This window comes from Lepisosteus oculatus, chromosome 21, assembly GCF_040954835.1.
Source record: "Lepisosteus oculatus isolate fLepOcu1 chromosome 21, fLepOcu1.hap2, whole genome shotgun sequence".
NCBI classification, from domain to species: domain Eukaryota; kingdom Metazoa; phylum Chordata; class Actinopteri; order Semionotiformes; family Lepisosteidae; genus Lepisosteus; species Lepisosteus oculatus.
The window spans coordinates 15963767-15984323 of NC_090716.1; the positions used below are offsets into that span (position 1 = coordinate 15963767).

The window sequence follows — 20557 nt, forward strand, 5'->3', positions numbered from 1 at the left end:
TCCTTGTGTAATCAAGATAAAGTGAGCAAAACAGAGCTGATGAAACCAGTAGGGAACCGTGAATACAAATGTTATATTTTTAAGGATATTTTGAAACTCTACAACTGTTTAGAATTGTAGGAAAGTAGACTGCGAAAGAGAGTTTAAAGGTATTGAAATAGGATCCATACAATCATAGAGGATGGATGACAACAGCTTTAAACATTCTGCATGAAGCTACATGATACATTCCAAGAGTAATTAAATGAAAAGCTAGAAAGCAACCCAAATGGCTTAATTAGGTGAAAAAGATGGAGATACAATTCAAGACACTGGGCAGATGACATTTATTGTAGTTAACAACAGGATGTTACATGTAATTATCAAAAATACAGTATAAACTATAAACGCACAAATAAGAAACACTGAGACGCCTGTGAAAATGCCCTACTGTAGGTGGTTTATGTTGGGGGGGTGGCACAAGAAGAGAACTGGGCCATAACTGGTGGGTGGGGAGTTGTGAGACCCACCAGTCTCCTAACCCCCCAAGGGGGTGGGGTCATGTGTTCCCCATCCATTTAAACTCTAGTAACCTGTATGAGCCACTGTGCTCTGGGCTTTGCCTTGTTTCATGATGACACACGAGTTTCATCTTGGAGATATTGTGGGGAAGCAGTGAAAAAGGGCAAAAAGTGCCGATACACTAGAAGGACTGTAGAATTTAAATCAAGGGATATAAGGTTAAAATATCTTGATTTCTGTAACCTGTTTACATGAACCATTACAGAATTAAAGGAATGCTGTACATGCACACGTTCAAGATCTTTTGAAGCCTGAACAGGGAAGACGATAAGGAGACCCAAGTCAAGTATTCAAAAATCCTCAAAGACACTGACAAACATAAGCCAGTGGATATCTTCAGCCTCAACAAAAACATGAAAACATCAGAATCACGAATCACAGGACACAAACAGAAGCTTAGGGGAACAGAGAACAGGAGGCACTTTTCCAGCCAAAGGGTTTGCCAGAGTCTTTCCAACCTCAAACCCATCATGTCTTGATGCTAAAACCTTCACATCTTTCAGGAAAAAGGCTAGATGAAATCTTGAAACAAAGTTATTAAAAAGTACTAAAAACCAAATGAGCTAGATATGGGGAATGTCCCAAAACTTTCTTATGTTTTAGTTGGCAACTTAGGAAAGAAACCAATACTACAGTAAATAACTAGATGCATCAAAGCAGAAAAGAGAAAATTACAAGGCACTGATCTTGCCTTGAAACACGTTTTGAAATGTGAAATCCCTCACATCTAAATTAGAGAGGTTCAATGTTCCAGTTAAACAATGTTGTTTTCATTTGTAACAGATGGTCAATAATTCTTGTCAGTTAATTCTTCACTGTCGAAAAGTCTTTTTTTAACTTCCATCCCCCCCATTTATATATTCATCAATTTTTTAATCTAAAAATATATCATATGTACATATACGGATATGTACATTATTAATCCATAACGTATGTTAAGGCTATGTACGAGATACAGTATGATCAGGACTAGGGTTTGTTGCTAACCTGCAACTAACCTACACCAGAAGCTGATAATCATCACATTTGTCAATTTATGAATACTATATCGATATATACTTCATTTAAAAGGATTTGCTGAAGTCAGTGCTTACAGTCTAGAATTTAAATGTCTGGCTCCAGTAACACGGTCTCAAAATATTTTGAATAGTTCATTATCTAGAGCCGTGTCCTTCAGATGGTCTGGTTTCTCATTACCACAGAAGGCTGTGATTTTCTAACAAGTCATTCCAGACTTAGACTGATGGATGTCAAAATGAACCTCCACTTCTCTCTGACACAACTACTACCATGTAAAATCCCCTGTATCGCTGCACTGTTTCACTTCCCTAACAGCTACAACCCCAGAGAGAAAAACAGTCCGCGATGACCTCATTCATCTTTGGTAAAGACCCTGTCTTGCCCTGGCCCTGGTTCAAGTGTGTGTGAGGGGTGTGGGTTCCTTAAAATAGTTCTGTGTAAAACTGAAAGTTTCACTGAAACACGAGGTCCTTTTCAATAGCTATATTACGGACCACACAAAACACAAAAAGGAGACATCTGATATCAACTGTCGCAACGAAATAATTCACAAGTTATGGCAATTGTGATTTTGTAATAACTTCACAATATATAGCTTCTTTAATATGGCAGGGCATTATTTAAAAAGCAATTCTAAGAACTTTAAAATATCTGAATGTATTTTTCACCCCAGTTTCTGAACCAACAGTCCACAGGCAGTAGAGCAAGTCGCTACATCACAACACACCACAATACTGCCTCTCCTGCTGTGGAGAATTCAGGGCTGTCCAGCTCCCCAAGAGCTGACATTACCATCTGTGACAGGCCCAGCACCACTGAGCCCTGTCATGTATGCTGTGTATCCTACATTCCTGTGATATAGTGATTCGGAAGCTTAAATTTTTTTATCATAAATACATACATTTACACGAAATACCAGACGGAACATTTACAATTCTAATTTGCCCACAAGTTTAAATAAATTTAAAGATGGAAAAAAAATGTGAATTTGACAGTTTGGTGACTACTAATATTAAAAAGTGCAAGAGTAACTGAAGAAAAAAAATACATATCATTTCTAGACAGAAGAGTAAGATAGTAGGGTCGAAGTAGCCCTTTTTGCTTGCATTGCTTAATAACTCCTGTCTGAATCCCAGTGTTTTTAATCCATCCCATACCTTTAATTAAACCCATAATACCTCTTTCATTAGAAACTTTCTACATTCATAATGTAATCTGTCTGTCAAATGTCAAGAAATCTACTGCAAAATCAGACGGACTTAGAGTTTAGTGCAAATAGATGAACATATAAGACTTATATTAACAGTAACAGCTGAAATCTCAAATGTCAGTTCAAAACGAATTGAAAAGAAAGGGAATTTTCAGATCCTCCTACCTCAAAATATCATTGGCAAACAGCAAAAGTCTGAAAAACTCTGACTCCTGCTGATAACTTACAGTCACTAAAACAACCAAGTGAAACAAATCCCTTTGCTTCTTATTCATGGTTGTAACACAGTCATGTTCTGTGTTAAGAAAATATGTATATACAGTTAATGGTAATACTTATTCATTTACCTAAACAGAGTAAGAGTACAGTTCTTGAAATTGAGGGCTGCCCAAGTGTTGATCTTTTAGTAATGATCAAATATAATTTCAAAATGCCAGTAAGGCTGATTGTTATGTGGAGAGGTTGTGCAGATTCATGTACTATACTGTATGTACCAGCGACATGAAACGAGAAAAATGAGGCGTTTCACTTCAAGAACCAAAGAGTTTCTTGTAGCAGTTGCTGAATCTAAGAACCGGATCTCCCATCACTCCTTGGGTCTCTCTACCAGCTTACTGAATACTTCGAACACCTCGGGGTTTTCCTGGGCAAATGACTCTGGGGTGTTCTTCTCCAGCCAGTCCGAGGTGCGGATCTGTTGCCACAGGACGCCGATCAAGCTGTCCAACCCTGAGGCCGGGGGGCCCGACTGTAGCGAGACCTGGACGTCGTCGTCAGCATCACGGCCCAGAGAGACTTCAGAACCCGGACAGGACTGCCTCTTTCTCAGCTCCGACTGGGCTAGCTTCGTCCTGCCCCCAGAAGTGCCAGGTTTCGCCTTGCTGTCCTCCAGCACGGTCCCTTGGTCCAGTTCTTCCAGGGTTCTCCTAAGTCTCTGCATTCCTGGAGTGGAACAGCAGTGTTACTGAGATTCTCTCACACTGACACGCGAAAGCCAGAAATGATAACCGAATTAGCCTTTTACACCTCTCAGCTTTAATTGTAAGCTGCAGCTCTTAAACTGAACTGTTAAATAATAGAAACGCATTATTTATTTACAATTAATTTAATTTAAATGTCTGATACAAAATTACATATGATTAGTCTGTTACTATTGTTATAAAACACACAATCACATTTACATTTAGGGTTATATTTATGTTACAGAATTACACCTTTATAAATGGAAATTACTCTTTATATTTTAATAAGTTACTTTTATTCCACTTTTACATCATTAATAATATTACATTAATATAATACAGCATCATTACTTATCATCAATAATTAGATATAATCTAATAGTTTTATTATAATACACTCATAATAAACAGATGTTCACATAAGGGTATTCAGGTCTGCATCCCATTTTGAAAAGAGTACCTGCTTACAGCTGTGAAGTCACAAGTGCAAACCTTTCAGAAGAACAGTAAAAGAACAGGAAACAGGGAGCACTTTGATCAAGGCTGTTCAGCTCCCAATACACTGCCCTGGGTAATAGCCAGAATGCATCCAATTTTCAGTGCCAACAATGAACTGTTCTCCATTGTACTCTGGGACCAGACAATTTCTGCTAGTTCCTTTTTAATTGGTGAACTCTGTTAATAAAAATGCAAATGTATCAGAAACTAGAATATATAGGTGTCCAAATTAAGACCCACCAGTAGAACTGGATGAAGGCCTCTTTCTCTCTGGCCTGCTATGGCTGTCCGGGGAGGGACTGGGCTTCTCCATTGTTTCTAATGGTAGGAAGGCTGAGACACATTGACACCTGGGAGGATGGAAGAAGACAGAGCAGACACTCACCTAGCTGAAGCCGATGCGTCTTGTCAGCGAATACAATTCTGAACCAGCCCGGCGTGCTGCAATGAAAAGCCTTCCCACAGCTGACCAGGACCTTGTTGTTGAGAAACTGACGCCAGAGGGTCAGCTCCTCCTCAAACGTCTCTTCTCTGAGGTACTACAAAAAAAACGAGACCAGACCAATAACCGTGAAAACATTAAATCAACATGCCATCTCATCACCCCCAGGGATGGAGAAATGAATGGGTTAATCTACAAGCCATCGTTTTGTCAGGATCAGAAATACTGAACTGCTTCCCAAGAGACCAGACAACAAGGCAACAAGGTGATATCAGTAACTCAGCGGGCTGGAATCGTTAAACAGACAGCGCTGGCGACGCCCACCTTTCTGAAGTCAACCCAGATGTAGAGCCCTGCTGGTCGGTTGAGAAAGGGAACATTGAGGGCCTTCAGCTCACTGACTATGTACTGGTGGGCAGTCTTCAAACGAGTCCGATTGGCCTGCAGATAGACCCGATCGATCCAGTCTGCAGAGAAACAGGAGGGTTAATAGTTCTTAAGGCCTCGTCTGGACACACAGCTTCTGTGCAATCTGCACAGGGATTGTTTTTGCAGGGACGCTCTCTGCATGGAGTTTGTGTGCTCTCCCCATGTTCACATGGGTTTCCTCTCACAGTCCAAAGACATGCTTCTAGGTTAACTGACTTCTGGGAAAACTGGCCCTGAGGTGTGTGTGCGTGTGCGCCCTGGTGTCCCGTCCAAGGTGTCTCCTGCCTTGTACCCACTGTTCCACCTTCCCTGCATATCTGTATTCGATTATTCTGTTTCAAGACTGCACAGTAAGCTGATTATTGTATTGCTGCAGAAAGCTTTGAGACTAACCTCATTAAGTGTTTACTCACAAAAGGTAAATTTTACCTAAAAACATTTCTCAGTGCAATTCAAGATAAAACAAACTGCACAGCAGCAGTACTTTAAGGAAGACAGAGTGGGTTTAGTTTGCTCAAAGGGAGGCTAGATTTCCACCACATGGGGGCGCTGTGAGGCGGGGGGACAGGCGTGTGTCATGGGGCTGCTGTGGGCCCTGGGAGAGGTATACCCCTGTCGCTTAGGAGCCGGGCCACCTGGTGCTGTGTTGGTCCCGGCACACCGTGGAAACTAGCCAGCTTCTCCAGAGCCTCCACCACCTCGCGGTTCTCCGAGTACAGCGTGCCCACGCGGATCCCGGACGCGGAGAAATCCTGCGCAACACGAAGCAAGGTTGGAGACGTCCCGCTGCCAAACACCTCCACTCTTGTAAGGCAACATGTCATGCAGAATTAGAACGAGCCCACTCGCTGCCCAGCCCCTCTCACAGCTCAGGGACCAGCGATCCACACCTGCTCAACACCTCTCGGCTCTCACCTACAGTACACCCGCAGTAGCTCCAACGCTGTAGGACTGCGTGTTTTTAAAGCAATCCACTTGCCAATCTTGAATAGCTGGAAACGCGAAATACCAGTCACCAGCGTACCTGCATGAACAGCTCCGACATACCTGTACGCTTGATTTCACTTTGATCACCGCTCTTGTGTTCAGCACCTTCCTTACCACTATTATCATTTTATTACGCGTGCCTGCAATCAGATCTGCCGTTTCCTTTTGTACCAACACAATATAAAACAGTAAATTCCTCACACTAATAACACAAAAAAAGAAAAGGGGGGATTTTACTACACTCTATGCTTAATTTCTGTCCAAAGAATGACATAAAATGTATCGCCAAGCAGAAGCTCATAAGTGAGCAGTATTGCGTTTATAGAGCCAGAAAACTGCAGGACAGGTTCCTTTCTCCAAGGACACAGAAAAGGCGACACTTACCTTACTGAGCCCCCACAGCACATGAGTCCTCTGCGGGTCTGGCAGTCTGGAAACACATAAGCGACCTTTCAGTCACGAGTACCCCCTCAACAGCTCCAATCTTTCCTACAGCGCCTTGAAAGTTTTAATCAACACTGGATTTAATCCATCCGCCCTCCATTTTCTAATCACTTCTTCCAATTCAGGGTCACAGAGGAGCTCAAGCCTTTCACAGCCAGCAGAAGGAGCAATGTGGGATACACCTGGATGGAATGCCATCGCTTGGAGGACTCAGATACAGATACACCAAGGCCAGCTGTCTGGTGGGAGCACCTGGAGGAAACCCACACGAACATGGGGAGAACATACACTCCACACAGACAGCACCCCAAGTCTGGAACTGAACCCAGAGCTCCAGTGCTGCAAGGTAGCTGTGCTGCCCTTGCATTTCCTCAATTTAGCAAATGGGTTCAAAGGGATGAAGTGCGTTTAGGCAGAAGAAAAAGCAAGTCACTGAAGCTCTGATTCAAATGTTCTTTGAGGGTCTATGATGTACTGAAATATAATGTATTATAATGTCAAATTCGCAAGTTACACAATTGGCTTAGTCTATACCAAATGATTAGTGTAATAAGTATGATTTAGATTGGATCTATGAGTCTTTATAATAAGATAAGAAGGGTGTCGATTAACTTTTAATTTTCCACATTTAAAAAGGAGCAAGTTAAAAAGTCAAAAGACTATTTAAGACCTTTCTTAAATAGCATTTCCTATCATAGGGTGATATCAACTTAAAACATGAAAAGCACAGTGCTTTTCTGGATTTCTAAGCAGTGCTTTTTGTGATTTATGACAAAAATAACATTCCTTCTTAATGTGGAAAATTAGTACGGTGCTAAATACGGTACGGTACTGTCCTGCACATGGAGTCTGACTCAATTGCTTTAAATTTCACGTTACTAATATCCCCCCAATCTGTGAAAATCAGTAGCTGAAGGTGGTGGAAGGTAGACTTTCTCAGCCCAGAAACAGTGTTTCTTCTGCATGGTGGCAAACATCAAAATCCCCCAAAAAACTCTGAGCAGAGCCCGTCACTCAGTGCCACTTACTGTACCCCAAAGCCACAATCCAGCTCCTAGACGTTCCAAGTTTTAGTGATTTGCGGTCATTCATTTGTCACACATTCATTTGCTGTCATGTCATCAATTTATAAAACAGATCATGTACATTTCTGCTTTATGTTCAATTTAATATGAAACACTTAATGCAATAAAACATGGAAATGTAGTTTAGCAAATTTTCAATTTCTTTGGATTTTTTAACTCAAATTTTGTGTCTGTCAAAATTCCACCCTTTAGCTAGAGCAGGGTTACAGAACTGGAAGACTCACTAAACTAATCCTTGAAGCAACTTCAGGGAAAAAAAATACTACAACAACCATCTTCATAAGTATTTAAAGGATAAACAGTGGGATCAATACAGCACATAAGGAGCTGGCTTTACGAAAATACTGCACTGGAGAGGCCACAGTTTGAGAAGTACTAAGCTGGAGTCTAGCCTTGGACACAGCTGGGATTGAGTCATTCGGCTGATCTGGACTGTTGGACAAAAACAACCAGAAGACCCGAGAACGTTTGGCTGAAGCCCCGTGGGGGACGAGCTGAACTTACTTGCTGAAACTGAGAACACTGTGAAAGCTGACACTGTCGTCAAACACTGAAAGCATGTAGACTTCATCAACAATGCTGTGGAGCTCGTGCCTGAAAGAGGGACAACAACGAGACACTGACAGGGAGTCCGAGATGAGCAGCTTGCAGGGCATCAGGTCTATCACAGAGCCACACACAGGAGCACGAATATTAATTAATTTCCAAATTAACGTTTTGTAAGGTTCAAGACCACGGGATACAGGACCAGGCAACAAAGAGTGGACAAGATGAACGTCTTGTTGAACTTGTATTTACTCATCATAATGAGTTTTTAAAATACAACTGAAATACTGGCGAAATGTCACAGGTGAGAATTTGATTTTAATTTTTTGGAGTACTCAGTGTTTGTTTTTTTTACTTTAGGAGCCAGGCTGATATTTATAATTATGGAAAAGCATAGAACATGAATCAGACTTCCCAAAGGAAGAAACAAGAGTGGCTAATTCCATGCTTAAGAGTATAAAGAAGTTGTTTCAGTTTCAGTCGTGTCATCTTGTCCTGACGTGTAATTTCTAACATCTTGGCCTGCAAGTACAGTAGATCAGTTAGGGAGGCAAATCTTCCCTCTCATTGAGAATATATTTACCATTGAGACTGTTTCATCCATTTGAAACCATTATGGAAGACCACTGATCTTCAGAAGCTGATAACCCACCTCTTTGCAAATTCAAGGAATTCTTTCATCTCACTTGGAGAGTAGATGTCTCCCAGGGGATTATGAGGGTTGACCAGGATAAGTGCTCTGACATTGATACCCTGTGCGGTATGAACACAAAGACTAAGCAGAAACCCAAGGCTATAGCATTCCACAATTCTGTGAAGAATTAGCAGTCTTATGATCTTCTGTTCATGAAGTAAAAACAGATACACAAGGTCTAAGCAGTCCATTGAACAATACAAACGACAGGTACAGGATATGAATGTACAGCTCCCATTATCCACTTTATATCCAATTTCCATATCAATTTTAAATTTCGGAATCAAGATAAGATCGTTAACCATTAACGGTTTACTATTACTGATCAAACAGGTTCACCAATGCAAAAATCATGTAGGTACTGGAGAAACAAATAAAAGAAAATCTTGTATCATCCCACTGTCGGTCATCAGTCATCAGGGGACACTGTCATATCACAAGTCGAGTGAGCACCAAGACCATTCACCCACAGCACTGCTAAGTCACTTCTGTAGCTCTCGCTGGTTATACCAGCAGTCATCTAAAAACAGGCCCAGACCAGGCTGGGAGGCCTCTTCTAATTACGATACTGGCCTTCCGTGTGAACCCTCTCTGTCCTGCACTATTCTGTGGAAGGAAGTGACTGTTCTATCTGAAGCCAGGTCCTCTCATCAAGCTGTGGTTGAGTCAGTCAGCCGAATTTGAGTCTGCCAGGCACGGGGTCACTCACCTCCAGCCTGGCCTCCTCCAGGGCCTTCTCCAGCTTCTCCACCGTCAGCTGGAAGGGACGGTCCCCGCTGTACCTCGGCTGGGAAACAACCAAGAAGAGACTCGCTTCAGCTCAGGTCTCGGCGGAAACGCTAACTAAACTCACAAGGTAAATGAACAAAGAGGAGGATCTGCAGAAACTGCTCGAGCAGGACGGAAGAAGGGTGTCACACGAGGGCTGTCCTGGTCAGAGAGCGCGAGTGGCCTATGCACCGGGTACCTGGCAGTCGAGATGGGCGTGGACCATCCTGACCCCGCTGTACAGCCTGACGTCTTCAGTTATCACTCCGTAGAAGGGCGTCGGAATGAGGATGGCATCTGAAAACACACACAGCCTGAGCCAAGACTGACCCGGACACTGCCCACTGTTCTCATGCGCAATACAGATGTCGATGAAGCTAAGAACTAAATTGTTAGTTCAATTAAATTTTACCTGGAACCTTCACTGCCACTTTCTACGATGAAATCAGCACATCAGCAGAAAAAAATATCATGGTTTGCTCATCTCTACGGGCCTCCTGAGTCTCTCAGCCAAAGGCTGCATGGTCTGAGATCCTTAGACTGGGCCTCATCACTAATGGCCTGCAACCAGGATCCCCAGTTGAACGCTAAAGGGGGACAGAGTTGGCATCACTCTCCCAGTATTCTCTTGGGTTTTGGGCAAACAGTGGCTCATGCAGTTTCCTGCAGCCTTGTAATGATGTCACTAGGTGCCAACAGTACTGAAGAGGAGACAGGCACAACGGCAGGGAAGAAGAGTTGGGTGAGCATGCTAGTCTTCCCCATCCTCACTTCTTCCAGGGGCTGCCGCTGAGGAGCTGAGGCTTCAGCAAATAACTGGAAATTGTTTTATTTGGTCTAAAACAAGACAAATGAGCCACAGACATCTTCTGTGCGTGTTTCAGGAGCTGAAAGCCTTTCCTGATAATGAACTCCAGTTGTAAGCATACAGACACTGACATTGTAGTGTTTTAGAAAGGCTTTATCCTATCAGCCTGTGCGTGCTGCAGGTCTTTCCTGACAGCTGACAGCCTCTTGTGGCCACTGTTCGTCACTGCACCTGCCATTTCACCACAGCAGTCAGTCAGTCAGGGCTGCCGGCTGCAGCACCACTCGTGCTGGTGGCACTGACCGCGTCTGACAGGGTGGTTCCCAGCCCTACTCCCAGGGCACCACTGTGTCTGCTGTGTGTCCCAGACAAACTCTCAATCACCAGCGCTGGGAGACTTATTGATCAGACTGCATGTTCAGACTGAGGGGTTCACCAGCGCCCATGTTGTTTCCAACACCTGCAGCAGACGGCACTTTCAGCCATCGCTCTTTAACTGGCTTTTAACAGCGTGATTTTGCAGATACAAAAATGAGATGCACTGAATGGCAGTTTTTGGGAGTGTTTTTGTCGTTACATTGGTTGTTCGTTGAGAGTGGATCTCTAATTACCAACACTAATGCCAGCAGCCTGGTTTTCTGGAGTTACCTCCTTCCAGCGATGTGCTGGCTTACCTTCATGATCACACAACACTGCAGCAAGACAGGAGAACAGAGACCCACAGCCGTTCATCACCACCACCTGAAGGGAGAGGAAAGCAGAAACACGTCCTTCCTGGGATGCAATAGCTGGGAAACAGCACACAGCTCGTTTATACTCGACTCCTCTGCAGCTGCAGTGCTCTGAGTCTTTGGTCCACCATGTGTCTGCAATAATAAGTTGGCCACAACAATGGATTACAGCTATCAATAAATAGTGAAAGACCTGGCCCTCAGGGGCTTCCCTATTTTCCAAATGCACAGAATTTTTATTGTTTATCATTGCCATTTATTTCGTGTGTATTACGTGAGTAAAGTAGTGTGCCTTTTTGCCTTTCACACAACATCAGAATGCTCTGAGGCTTCTGCCTGTCCTTACGCAGTCTTATTATCATCAAAGGAGTTGAACACAAGAGAACTTGACACTGTTTACATCGAGAAGCCCCGCAAGCTCTTGTGTTTCGCGGTAAGGCAGGCGGGGGGGAGCCCACCGCAACTTGGACACCTGTGGCACACGCACGAGGCGACTCACGTTGTCCGGACTGAGAGGCGAGGGGGCCGTGCAGTAACAGGACAGGAAGCTGGCGACCTCCTCCCGCAGGCTGTGGAGACAAGGGGGTGAGAGACCAGGCCGCAGGGCCCTCCAGCAGCAGCCCTCCGCCCCGGCTGACAACAACACCTCTCTTGCGGAGAATCAAGTCAACACAAAACGATCAGGTTTGATCCTTTTACAGGCCCAAACTCTAACAAGGGGGATTAAAAAACAATGGATCCATCAAACTTTTACAGTGCGGCTAACGCCAAGGCCTGGCTTGTCGTAAATCGTAAATTTTAAATCTTTACTTGTTGCTTTGCAGCCAACACCAGCCGACGCAGCTCCCTCTGCGTGCCTATTTACATTGAAGCGGTCTTAGTAATGGCTTTATTCCCTACAGGCCCATGGTGAGCCAGAGCCAGGCTTGGCAGATGCAGGCTGCAAAGCGGTCACATACACTGGATGGGACATTGTACAGCCATCCTGTATGTATAGACAGGGTGCCACCCTATATCTGACACAAAATAACTAAACTGTCTATGGATTTTCTGTAAATGAGAGCTGTAATCTGACAACTATTTTCTTTAAATACATAGTTATACTTCACTTAAAGGCTGGCCATGCAAAAAACCACAATAGCACAGGTAATTCCCTCAAGGTTTAGCCATAAGGCATGCTTGCAATAAAAGAGAAAAAGGAGGAGCTGGAATCCAAGAGCATAATGTGATGATAAATACTCAAACTTGTATCCAATATGCAAATGGAACAGTAATTTCTAATGTAGTTCAGGTGGGTAGCTGCATAGGCATGCGTAGGCTGCAAAGGAACAAGTAATAGGTTTATTCCATGCTGAAAAAAAAGAAGAAAGAAAACAACGTTTCGGCCGTGGAGCCTTCTTCAGGTGAAACGAAACGTGTTTTCTTTCTTCTTTTTTTCAGCATGGAATAAACCTATTATTTAGTAATTTCTAATGTGCTTGCAGGCTGGAAATTACAAACAGCTCCCCCTGCTGGCCTCAATGCTGCTGCATCAAGTGCCTTGTTCCTGGAAATGTCATACAATCTGAAGCAACTTACTGTACTAAGCGACTTTACAGATAAGAGGCACTGAAAACTGTACAACCCCCATTCAGCGTCTGGCTTTGTCAGCAGTACAGCATGATCCTGCTGGAGTACAAAACCCATGATATCAACACGATAAAGCTTCCTACGTAAACAGCTGTCAAGATAAGATGGCATTGGCTGTGGCCACAGGCTGGGTCTGTAGATGGGATGGAGTTTCGGACAAGCTGTTCTGTACTCATCCCTGATCTGGTACTACTCAGCTTTTCCATGCATGATAAAGGACAAGAACGAGCGAGCAATGTTAAACCAAGATGCTGCACAACACTGTGTTGATCAGGAATGACAGAGATAGCGTAACAAAAACAAAAAGTCTTGAACCACTTATCACCCCCTGGAAGATACTCTTCGATCTGTAAACTAGCAGCAAATGAATGGGCTAGGCTGTTTGGTCTTGCTTTTATTTTTAAATTTTCATAGGCTATAGTTCAGAAAATTTAGCATTATCAGAGATCTGCCATATCCTAGTCTCCTGAAAGAGATGAAATAAATCCCCTTGAAAAATTCTGGAAACCATTCCCAAGCTTAGAAACCCCACAGATCTTTGGAGCAAGGAGCGTGTTGAAGCCGAGAACAAATCTCACAAGTCCCCAAACAACTCAGGTCCTTGATGATGATCAGTTTTGCAGGTCTGCACCTGACAAACTGTAGACTACAATTTATCTTCTGCCAGATGTTTAGCTTTTTAGCATAAAACCACAAACAGAAGTCCTTCTGGAGTTTCATTTTAAAATGCTACATTATACAAAACCACACTGCAGCACAGAAAAGCGGCATCACAGGAAGAGCCGTCACCGTTTATCCTGATTAACTCTGATGACTTAATGTACAGTACACATCAAGCACTTCTTGGTCATGTTGCTTGGCAGTATGGCAGTAAGGCAGCCAGACAGTGGGGTTTGCCCCTGCTAGAAACCCCAAAATCCTTTTGGGGGAGGTGACCTCCCATCCGCCCTCACCTGCCCAGCAATAACAAACAGTCAGGTGGCCAAACACAACCAGCAAGCAAACACCTCCTGCAGTGATCTGCTGCCTGCAGAAGGGAGCAGATCTCCAGCTGCACACAAACACAAGGAACTGCGCCATGATAAAGGTTAAGTATTTGCAATGCAGGCGTGGCCATTGCTAGACTTTTGTTTTGTACCTGCGTGCCAAGTGAACTGGTTTCTTGCATTGTGAATACACTGTTCATGGTTTTGGACCATATTGGTACCTTAGCACGTCTCCCCAGAGATACCAACCAGCACCAGTCCCACAGTGTCCCAGTGCTCCCAGCTTCTCCAGCGCCAGGTGGGTACTTACAAGGGATGCCCTTTCCAGTCGGGATAGCGCAGCAGAGGGGCATCGATCTGAAACATGTCCGACTGCGTGAGCTGAGGAGTGACCGGAAACAGAGAAAGTAAGAACCACAAACTGCACTGCTGAGCTGGGAGCTGCAATCAAAGCAAATTCCAAAAAACATTCGGGAGAAGCCCAACTGAGCACATGCATCCCAAACTATGGGAACACACTCAGGGAAACATCCCTGGATCAGATATTAGAACTATGAAAACTGACATGAAGAGCTGACGTCAGCAACACTCATCAGGACCTGGTTGAGCTCCAAAGACTCGGCAGTGGCGCAGGAGATGAAGTACGCAGCCAGATTAGAAAGGACATTCCTAAACCAAGTGCCAATGCTGGAATTTCAAAGCTCTAAACACAAACTGGCACAGTAAGATATAAAAAGACCATGGACATCCCTTGATTTAAATGGATATGATATAAAATGTTGATGTCTAATTGAAGACTAGAAATAACTAAACTTACAGCTGTGTAGAGCAGAACTCTCACTTGATTCCGAAGATCTGAAACGTTTTGGAAGTTACTGATGCAATAAGCACCTAATCTGTTCAAGTACAGTTAAACTAGTCCTTGAAAGCTGAAGCTTCTTTATTCCAAATGAGACAGACATGATGTGACTTGATCAATCTTGCTGGACTGGATATATATTAATTTATAATATTATATATATATATCAATCTGAGACCTTCACAACAGAGTCCAACCCTGCTACCAGCTTGTCATCCTGCAGCTCACAACTGACAACCCGCTGGAGCCCAGCAGGTGTGAGCCCAGCCAGTACCTGGATGGAAGACCTCCTGGGAAAAAGGTTGCCTCTGGTGTTAGTGGGGCCAGTAGGGGGCGCTCACCCTGCAGTCTGTGTTGGTCCCAATGCCCCAGTATAGTGACAGGGACGCTATACTGTAAAAAGGCACCATCCTTTGGATGAGACGTAAAACCGTCTCTCATCTGACTCTCCACGGGCATTAAAAATCCCAAGGAGTTTCTCAAAAATGGTAGGAGTGTTACCCTGGCATCCTGGCTAAATTTCCCATTGGCCTTTACCAATCATGGCCTCCTAATAATCCCCATCTCTGAACTGGCTTCATCACTCTGTTCTCATCCCCATTGAGAGCTGGTGTGTGGGGAGCGGACTGGCGCACTTTGGCTGCCGTCACATCATCCAGGTGGGGGCTGCACACTGGTGCTTTACCTGTAAAGCGCTTTGAGTGGAGTGTCCAGAAAAGGGTTATATAAGTGTAAGCAATAATGATTATTGCTATGCCTTTTGTTTTCCTATGCTGAAAGCTATGCTGTCTTTTCACTGCTACTGGTGCCCTGCAGGTGTCACACTTGCCTCGTGTTCATTCTTGACAGACACTGGACCCAAGCGGCAGGTGAGCTGGAGTGCAGGTAAAGTATCTCTGAGGTGTTGTTTGAGTTCTGTACCACAGTGTCCCCGCAGTAGCGAGTCCTACTTACCCGTTTGGACAGCAGGTCAAAGCACAGCTTGTTCTCACTGACACCAAAGTTAATGATACCCTGAAATGTAAAAAAGAGGGAAATTGATGTAGTGCAAACAGCTGAATGAAACACAAACCACTTCAAACTTCCTCTTACCCAAAAGCAGCTAAAGGAGTGAGACAATTTGATAAATCGGCATCCCTTAGCTGCAAGAATGCAACTGAAAAGAAACTACGCCGTGGGTGTAGCCAAGACAAGCACTGCGCTGAGGAGCGAAACTTTTCCGTTGCTGCTTGGTTTCCGTCCTGCCTTCCAAGTCGTCAAGGAAACCACGCAGAAGATAAAGGATCACCTGTGTGTTTTCAACTTTCTTTTGTAAATCCCAACACCTGTACGAAGGCACATACACACTTATTTCTGCACAGTGTCACTCCTTTAGCCACAGGTACTCACTCCGATCTACCCCCTTATTAGAGGCTTGGCTCCCAACTACAAATCCTTGCAGGAAGAATCCTGCAAGGTGGGAAAATGGCAGCCGGAAGAGGAGAAGAGGGGTCAGAGTCCTCTTAAGCAAAACACCCCCTGTCCCCCCTCATCGGCCGCAAGCCGGCGCTCGGAGTGGCCAGAGGTCACCCCGCTCTCTGCGCGTGGGGGCGGGGGGCACGTACGTGGGGGTTCTCGTCCTCGTCGTGCTTGTCGGCGTGGTACAGGGCGTAGCCCTCCTGCAGGATGCCGTCGTGGCCTCGGATGCGATTCCCGCGCCGGGAGAGGTAGCGGCTGGCGCAGAGGGGGCGGGGGCTTCCCTCCGGCTCGGGCTCGGGCACGGGGGCCCCGGCGGCGCACGTGGGGGCCCCCCCGGGCCGCAGGGCGCTCACCAGGCCCGCGAAGACGCCGAACATGCGGAGCTCGTGCTGGCGCTCCAGCTCGGCCCGCCGCTGCTCCAGCCGGGCCCGGCGCTGCTCCGCCTCGGCCTCCCGCTGCAGCCGGCACTCCTCCAGCGCCAGGAAGCGCTCCTCCGCCGCCCGCTGCGAGCTCAGGAAGCGCACCAGCGCCTCGTCCAGGGACTCCCGCCCGCGCCCCGCCTTGCGCCGCTTGCGCAGCCGTGGCGCCGCGCCCAGCGAGGAGGGGCAGCGGGCGGCCGGGCGGCCCACGTCCCCCGCCGCGCCCGAGCCCCCGGTCCCCGACGAGCAGGCCGCGTTCTGCTCGCTGAAGCCTGGAAGAAAGAGACCAGCGCTGAGGCGGGTAACGGAGACACTAAGACGAGCTCCAAGCTCACAGCTCAGCCTTTTACAATTACAGGGGTTTTAATGAGAATTTGTCACTTTTGTGTTTTCAACTATGAGCAGAAATGCTGGAACCCACTGTGCTCCTATAGTGAGGCATGAGTGTATAATGGTTAACCTGGAAGGAAGCCAGAGGCTTGTGGATGGCATTACCGTGCACAAGGCCAGTGTCTGTAGAAAACTCTTGCACATACAGTACTGGATGTGGAACCACATCCTGCATTGTGTCAGGGGCCAGGCACACAGCAACACAGAGCATGATTCTGAATGACACAACCCAGCAGGGTCTTCTCAGATACTCGAAAGGGAAAGATGTGGTTCATTCTTCTCAGTAAAACATATTACTCTCAACAATACACTGGTAACGGTTATACTCTTATACTCCACGTCCGCAGATATTCAGTGCTGTGGGTGGACTGGGTCTTCACTGTAAGCCAAATTGGGTCAATATATTAAAAACAAAATAAAAGACAAATGTATAGTTACAAACACAAGATGGCTTAGGAAGGAGAGATGAAAGGCATTTGAAAATATTATTAAATGAATTCTAAAAAGCACTCGTATATGCAGTGTTTGCACACACCAGTGAACAATTCATGTTAACCTCGTGATCAATTGAGGAGTTCAGATAAACAGTGCCCGGTGATTTTGCTTTTGATAAATGTTATATTGTTTGGTTTTAGTTATGTGCAGCTCTCGTGCGAAGAATGATATCTAAAAAATTATAATCGTCACATGAACGCCAAAGGAAACCGTGTGCTACCAATATACAGATGTGTCCCCATATCAGTTTAAATAAAGAACAGTTATTTTACATGTCACTGCGTTTTCAAATTGGTTTTTTTCTGCGATTTTTCACAATAAAATACATGTCTAAAACACCCATGTTTCTCTCCCACAAGGATGAGTTTTGTAACTAAAAGTGATCTGATCGTCCCGGGAAAACCTCTGATCTAAGCGCACTCGGACAGCTGGGAAGATATCTCTGCCTGCCAGATATCTTGCTCTGGAGAGCAGCGTCTTTTCTAAAGCGAACGAGGAAATATTTAATCCAACTACAAGTAATACCTACTGCATTTTCAAGTTATTAAACGCCTACATTTCCAGTATCGGCGTTAACCTGCCAGCTCCACAGCTCCGCTTTGACCAGAACGCCTAAAAACAGATCTGCGCGAACTGATTTTCACTTCCTCGAAATCAGGCGACCGTAACTTTGCACTTTACAATGCTACAAATGAGAAACGTAAGATGTTCGAAAATTATAACGTGTTGCTTCCCCTCTAGCCGCTAGACCGGGGTCTGCTGCCCGTTACTACGCAGAACTCCTCGGTTCCGTCGCCAAACGGGTGCAATACTGCATTGGAGTGGGATACAGCTGCTTAATACCATCTATTTGAAGTGTAGTACGCTTCTTTAAAAACTGTCTCACATGCATGGTGGATGCATTCCTGCTGTCGCACCAGAGAGACGCGTCCGAGAGGTGCCGGACCCGGAGCACAGCCTGCCTTGTAACTTCTGAGACACCCCGGGAGGCCACGACAGCGGCCCGGGTCTCCGGGTTCGGCATTACCTGAGGGGGAGATGCTGGCCTCCAGGAGCCCGTCCTCACGCCCTCCCCCGACCGACCCCTCTCTCTCCAGCCCCAGCGGCCTGTCCGCCTCCGGCTCGTCCCCGGAGCCGATCGGATACAGCATCTCAGGCGGCGGGTCCGGGGTCAGGCAGGGGTCGTCGGAGTCCACCTCCTCGCACTTGATCTCCATCAGCTCGCCGGCCTTCGGGGGGTGGCCAAAGATGAAGGCGCCGGGCGGGGGCGGGGGCGGGGCGAAGGCGTGCAGGTGGTAGCCGCTCTCCACGCCGGGCACGCCCTGCAGCACCTGCTGGGCGATCACACTGCCGCCCAGCGAGCCGTAGGAGATGGACGGCCGGTTGGTCAGCACCCGGTCCATCACCTCGTAAAACTTCCAGGTGCGTCCCCCGCGCACGGTTTTCTGGTTGTCCTTGATGCGCCGGTACTCCAGCTTCATCTTCTTGATCTTCTCCCGACACTGGTCCCCGGTGCGGTGGATGCCCTTGTCCCGGAGCACCTCGGCGATGCGGTTGAAAACATGCTGGTTCCGGAGGCAGCTCTCCAGCTCCATTTGGACCGACTCGTCCGCCCAGAGCTGCAGCAGCTCCACCACCTCGGGGTCCGACCAGTTGCTGCCCCTCTCGTACTTCTTGCCCCGAAAATCCATCCCTGACCCGGCCCGCCCAGGGACCCGTCTGCCCTCGGAACCGAGCTGGACTTCAAACCGGCCGGTGGTTCTGACCAGCCAGCCTCTACACCGGTTCGGTGTCAAGGGCCAGTTCTTCAAGTGTATTAAGAGGGGGGGGAACCCGTTCTTTGCAAGAACGTAACGCTTACTGTTTTTTTTTCTACCCCAGTAACCACCTGGTTAAATGCTAGCAACTTAGACTGAACTAATTACAGCTGGTGTGCATCGGGCTATACGAATAGCCAATTATTTACCCCGGGTTTTCTTTAGCACTTATCTGTTTCATTTCAGCCCGAGTGAAACGCTGCAGGTCTGTGCACTGCTGGTGTTGCGGCTGTCGCCCGGACTCCCTATTACGAGCTGCGAGCCCCCGGCCCGGACTGGCCCGGGACAGCTCGCTCGGCTTGCAGGGGCTGGAGGTGACAAGTCTCCCGAAACGGTAAGACTGGTTATTTTGGCCACACAATAAAATGGGGGAAGAAGCGTACATTTTACATCCGGGTTGACGGCACATGCGTGCTGTCCTTATTCCGGGATAACTTTGGTCCGTGTCAGTCATTCTGCACAAGCTAGCAAAGGGGCATTTCACAGGAAAAGAGCAAAACAGAGACAGCAGGCGAGATAGCCGCAACGCAGCCCGCCGGCGCCCTCTTGTGGAAGCTGGGTGCTATTGAATACTCTGAAAGGGCTCAGTACAGCACAACCTCATACAAGCTCAGCAAGCCAGTAGACTTCTTCAGTATTTAAATAAAAACATAAACTGAAGAAATTACACTTCTTTGCTCTGCAGAATCAATTAACTATCTCTAACTCTAACTGCAGCCTAAATCAGAAGAATTTACAGTGTTGACTGTTGTGAATAGAAAGTCAAAACGTTTTTAAAATAGAAATAACTTGGACATAAATAAGTAGTTAATTATTTAACAAGTGACCAAATACCTTTTTTAAACATTTGTACCTCAGTAATCACCTGGTTAAATACTAACAGCTTAGACTGAACTAATTACAGCTAATATGCTGCTTATACAAGTAGTTCAAGTAGGGAGCTGTGTCATCATGTGTAGGCTGCAAAGGATCAAGTAAAGGTTTATTCCTGCTGAAAACAGAAGAAAAGAAACAGCGTTTCAGCTGTGGAGCCTTCTTCAGGTGTGATGCTTCGGGTGTCACACCTGAAGAAGTCTCCACAGCCAAAACGTTGTGTTTCTTTTCTTCTGTTTTCAGCCTGGAATAAACCTTTGCTTGATTATACAAGTCATAAACATCCAATCAAGCCATTGAAAATACAGTGTTTAACAGGAATAGAAACCAGATGTCCAGACCCGGGTTAGACAGTCATCCTAATCAAAGGCTAACTGTATGGGTAGTACACCCAAGACTTTTGAGGCAGGAAAAATAAGTCACATATCAGATGCACTCACATCTGG

At 45.9% G+C, this 20557-nt stretch overlaps 1 protein-coding gene across 1 annotated transcript; it reads right to left on the minus strand.

The window, feature by feature from the left end:
- Positions 1-309: 309 nt before the first annotated feature.
- Positions 310-19425, minus strand: accs (1-aminocyclopropane-1-carboxylate synthase homolog (Arabidopsis)(non-functional)). Its single transcript, XM_069181432.1, has 15 exons — positions 18449-19425; positions 16264-16808; positions 15614-15673; positions 14111-14181; positions 11685-11754; positions 11129-11195; positions 9846-9943; positions 9588-9665; positions 8837-8937; positions 8143-8232; positions 6494-6539; positions 5733-5874; positions 5018-5160; positions 4637-4790; positions 310-3733 (listed from the first exon to the last, which is right to left on the minus strand). The coding sequence occupies exons 1-15, from the start codon at positions 19110-19112 to the stop codon at positions 3378-3380; spliced, it is 2685 nt and encodes an 894-aa protein (XP_069037533.1). The 5' UTR covers positions 19113-19425; the 3' UTR covers positions 310-3377.
- Positions 19426-20557: the final 1132 nt, after the last annotated feature.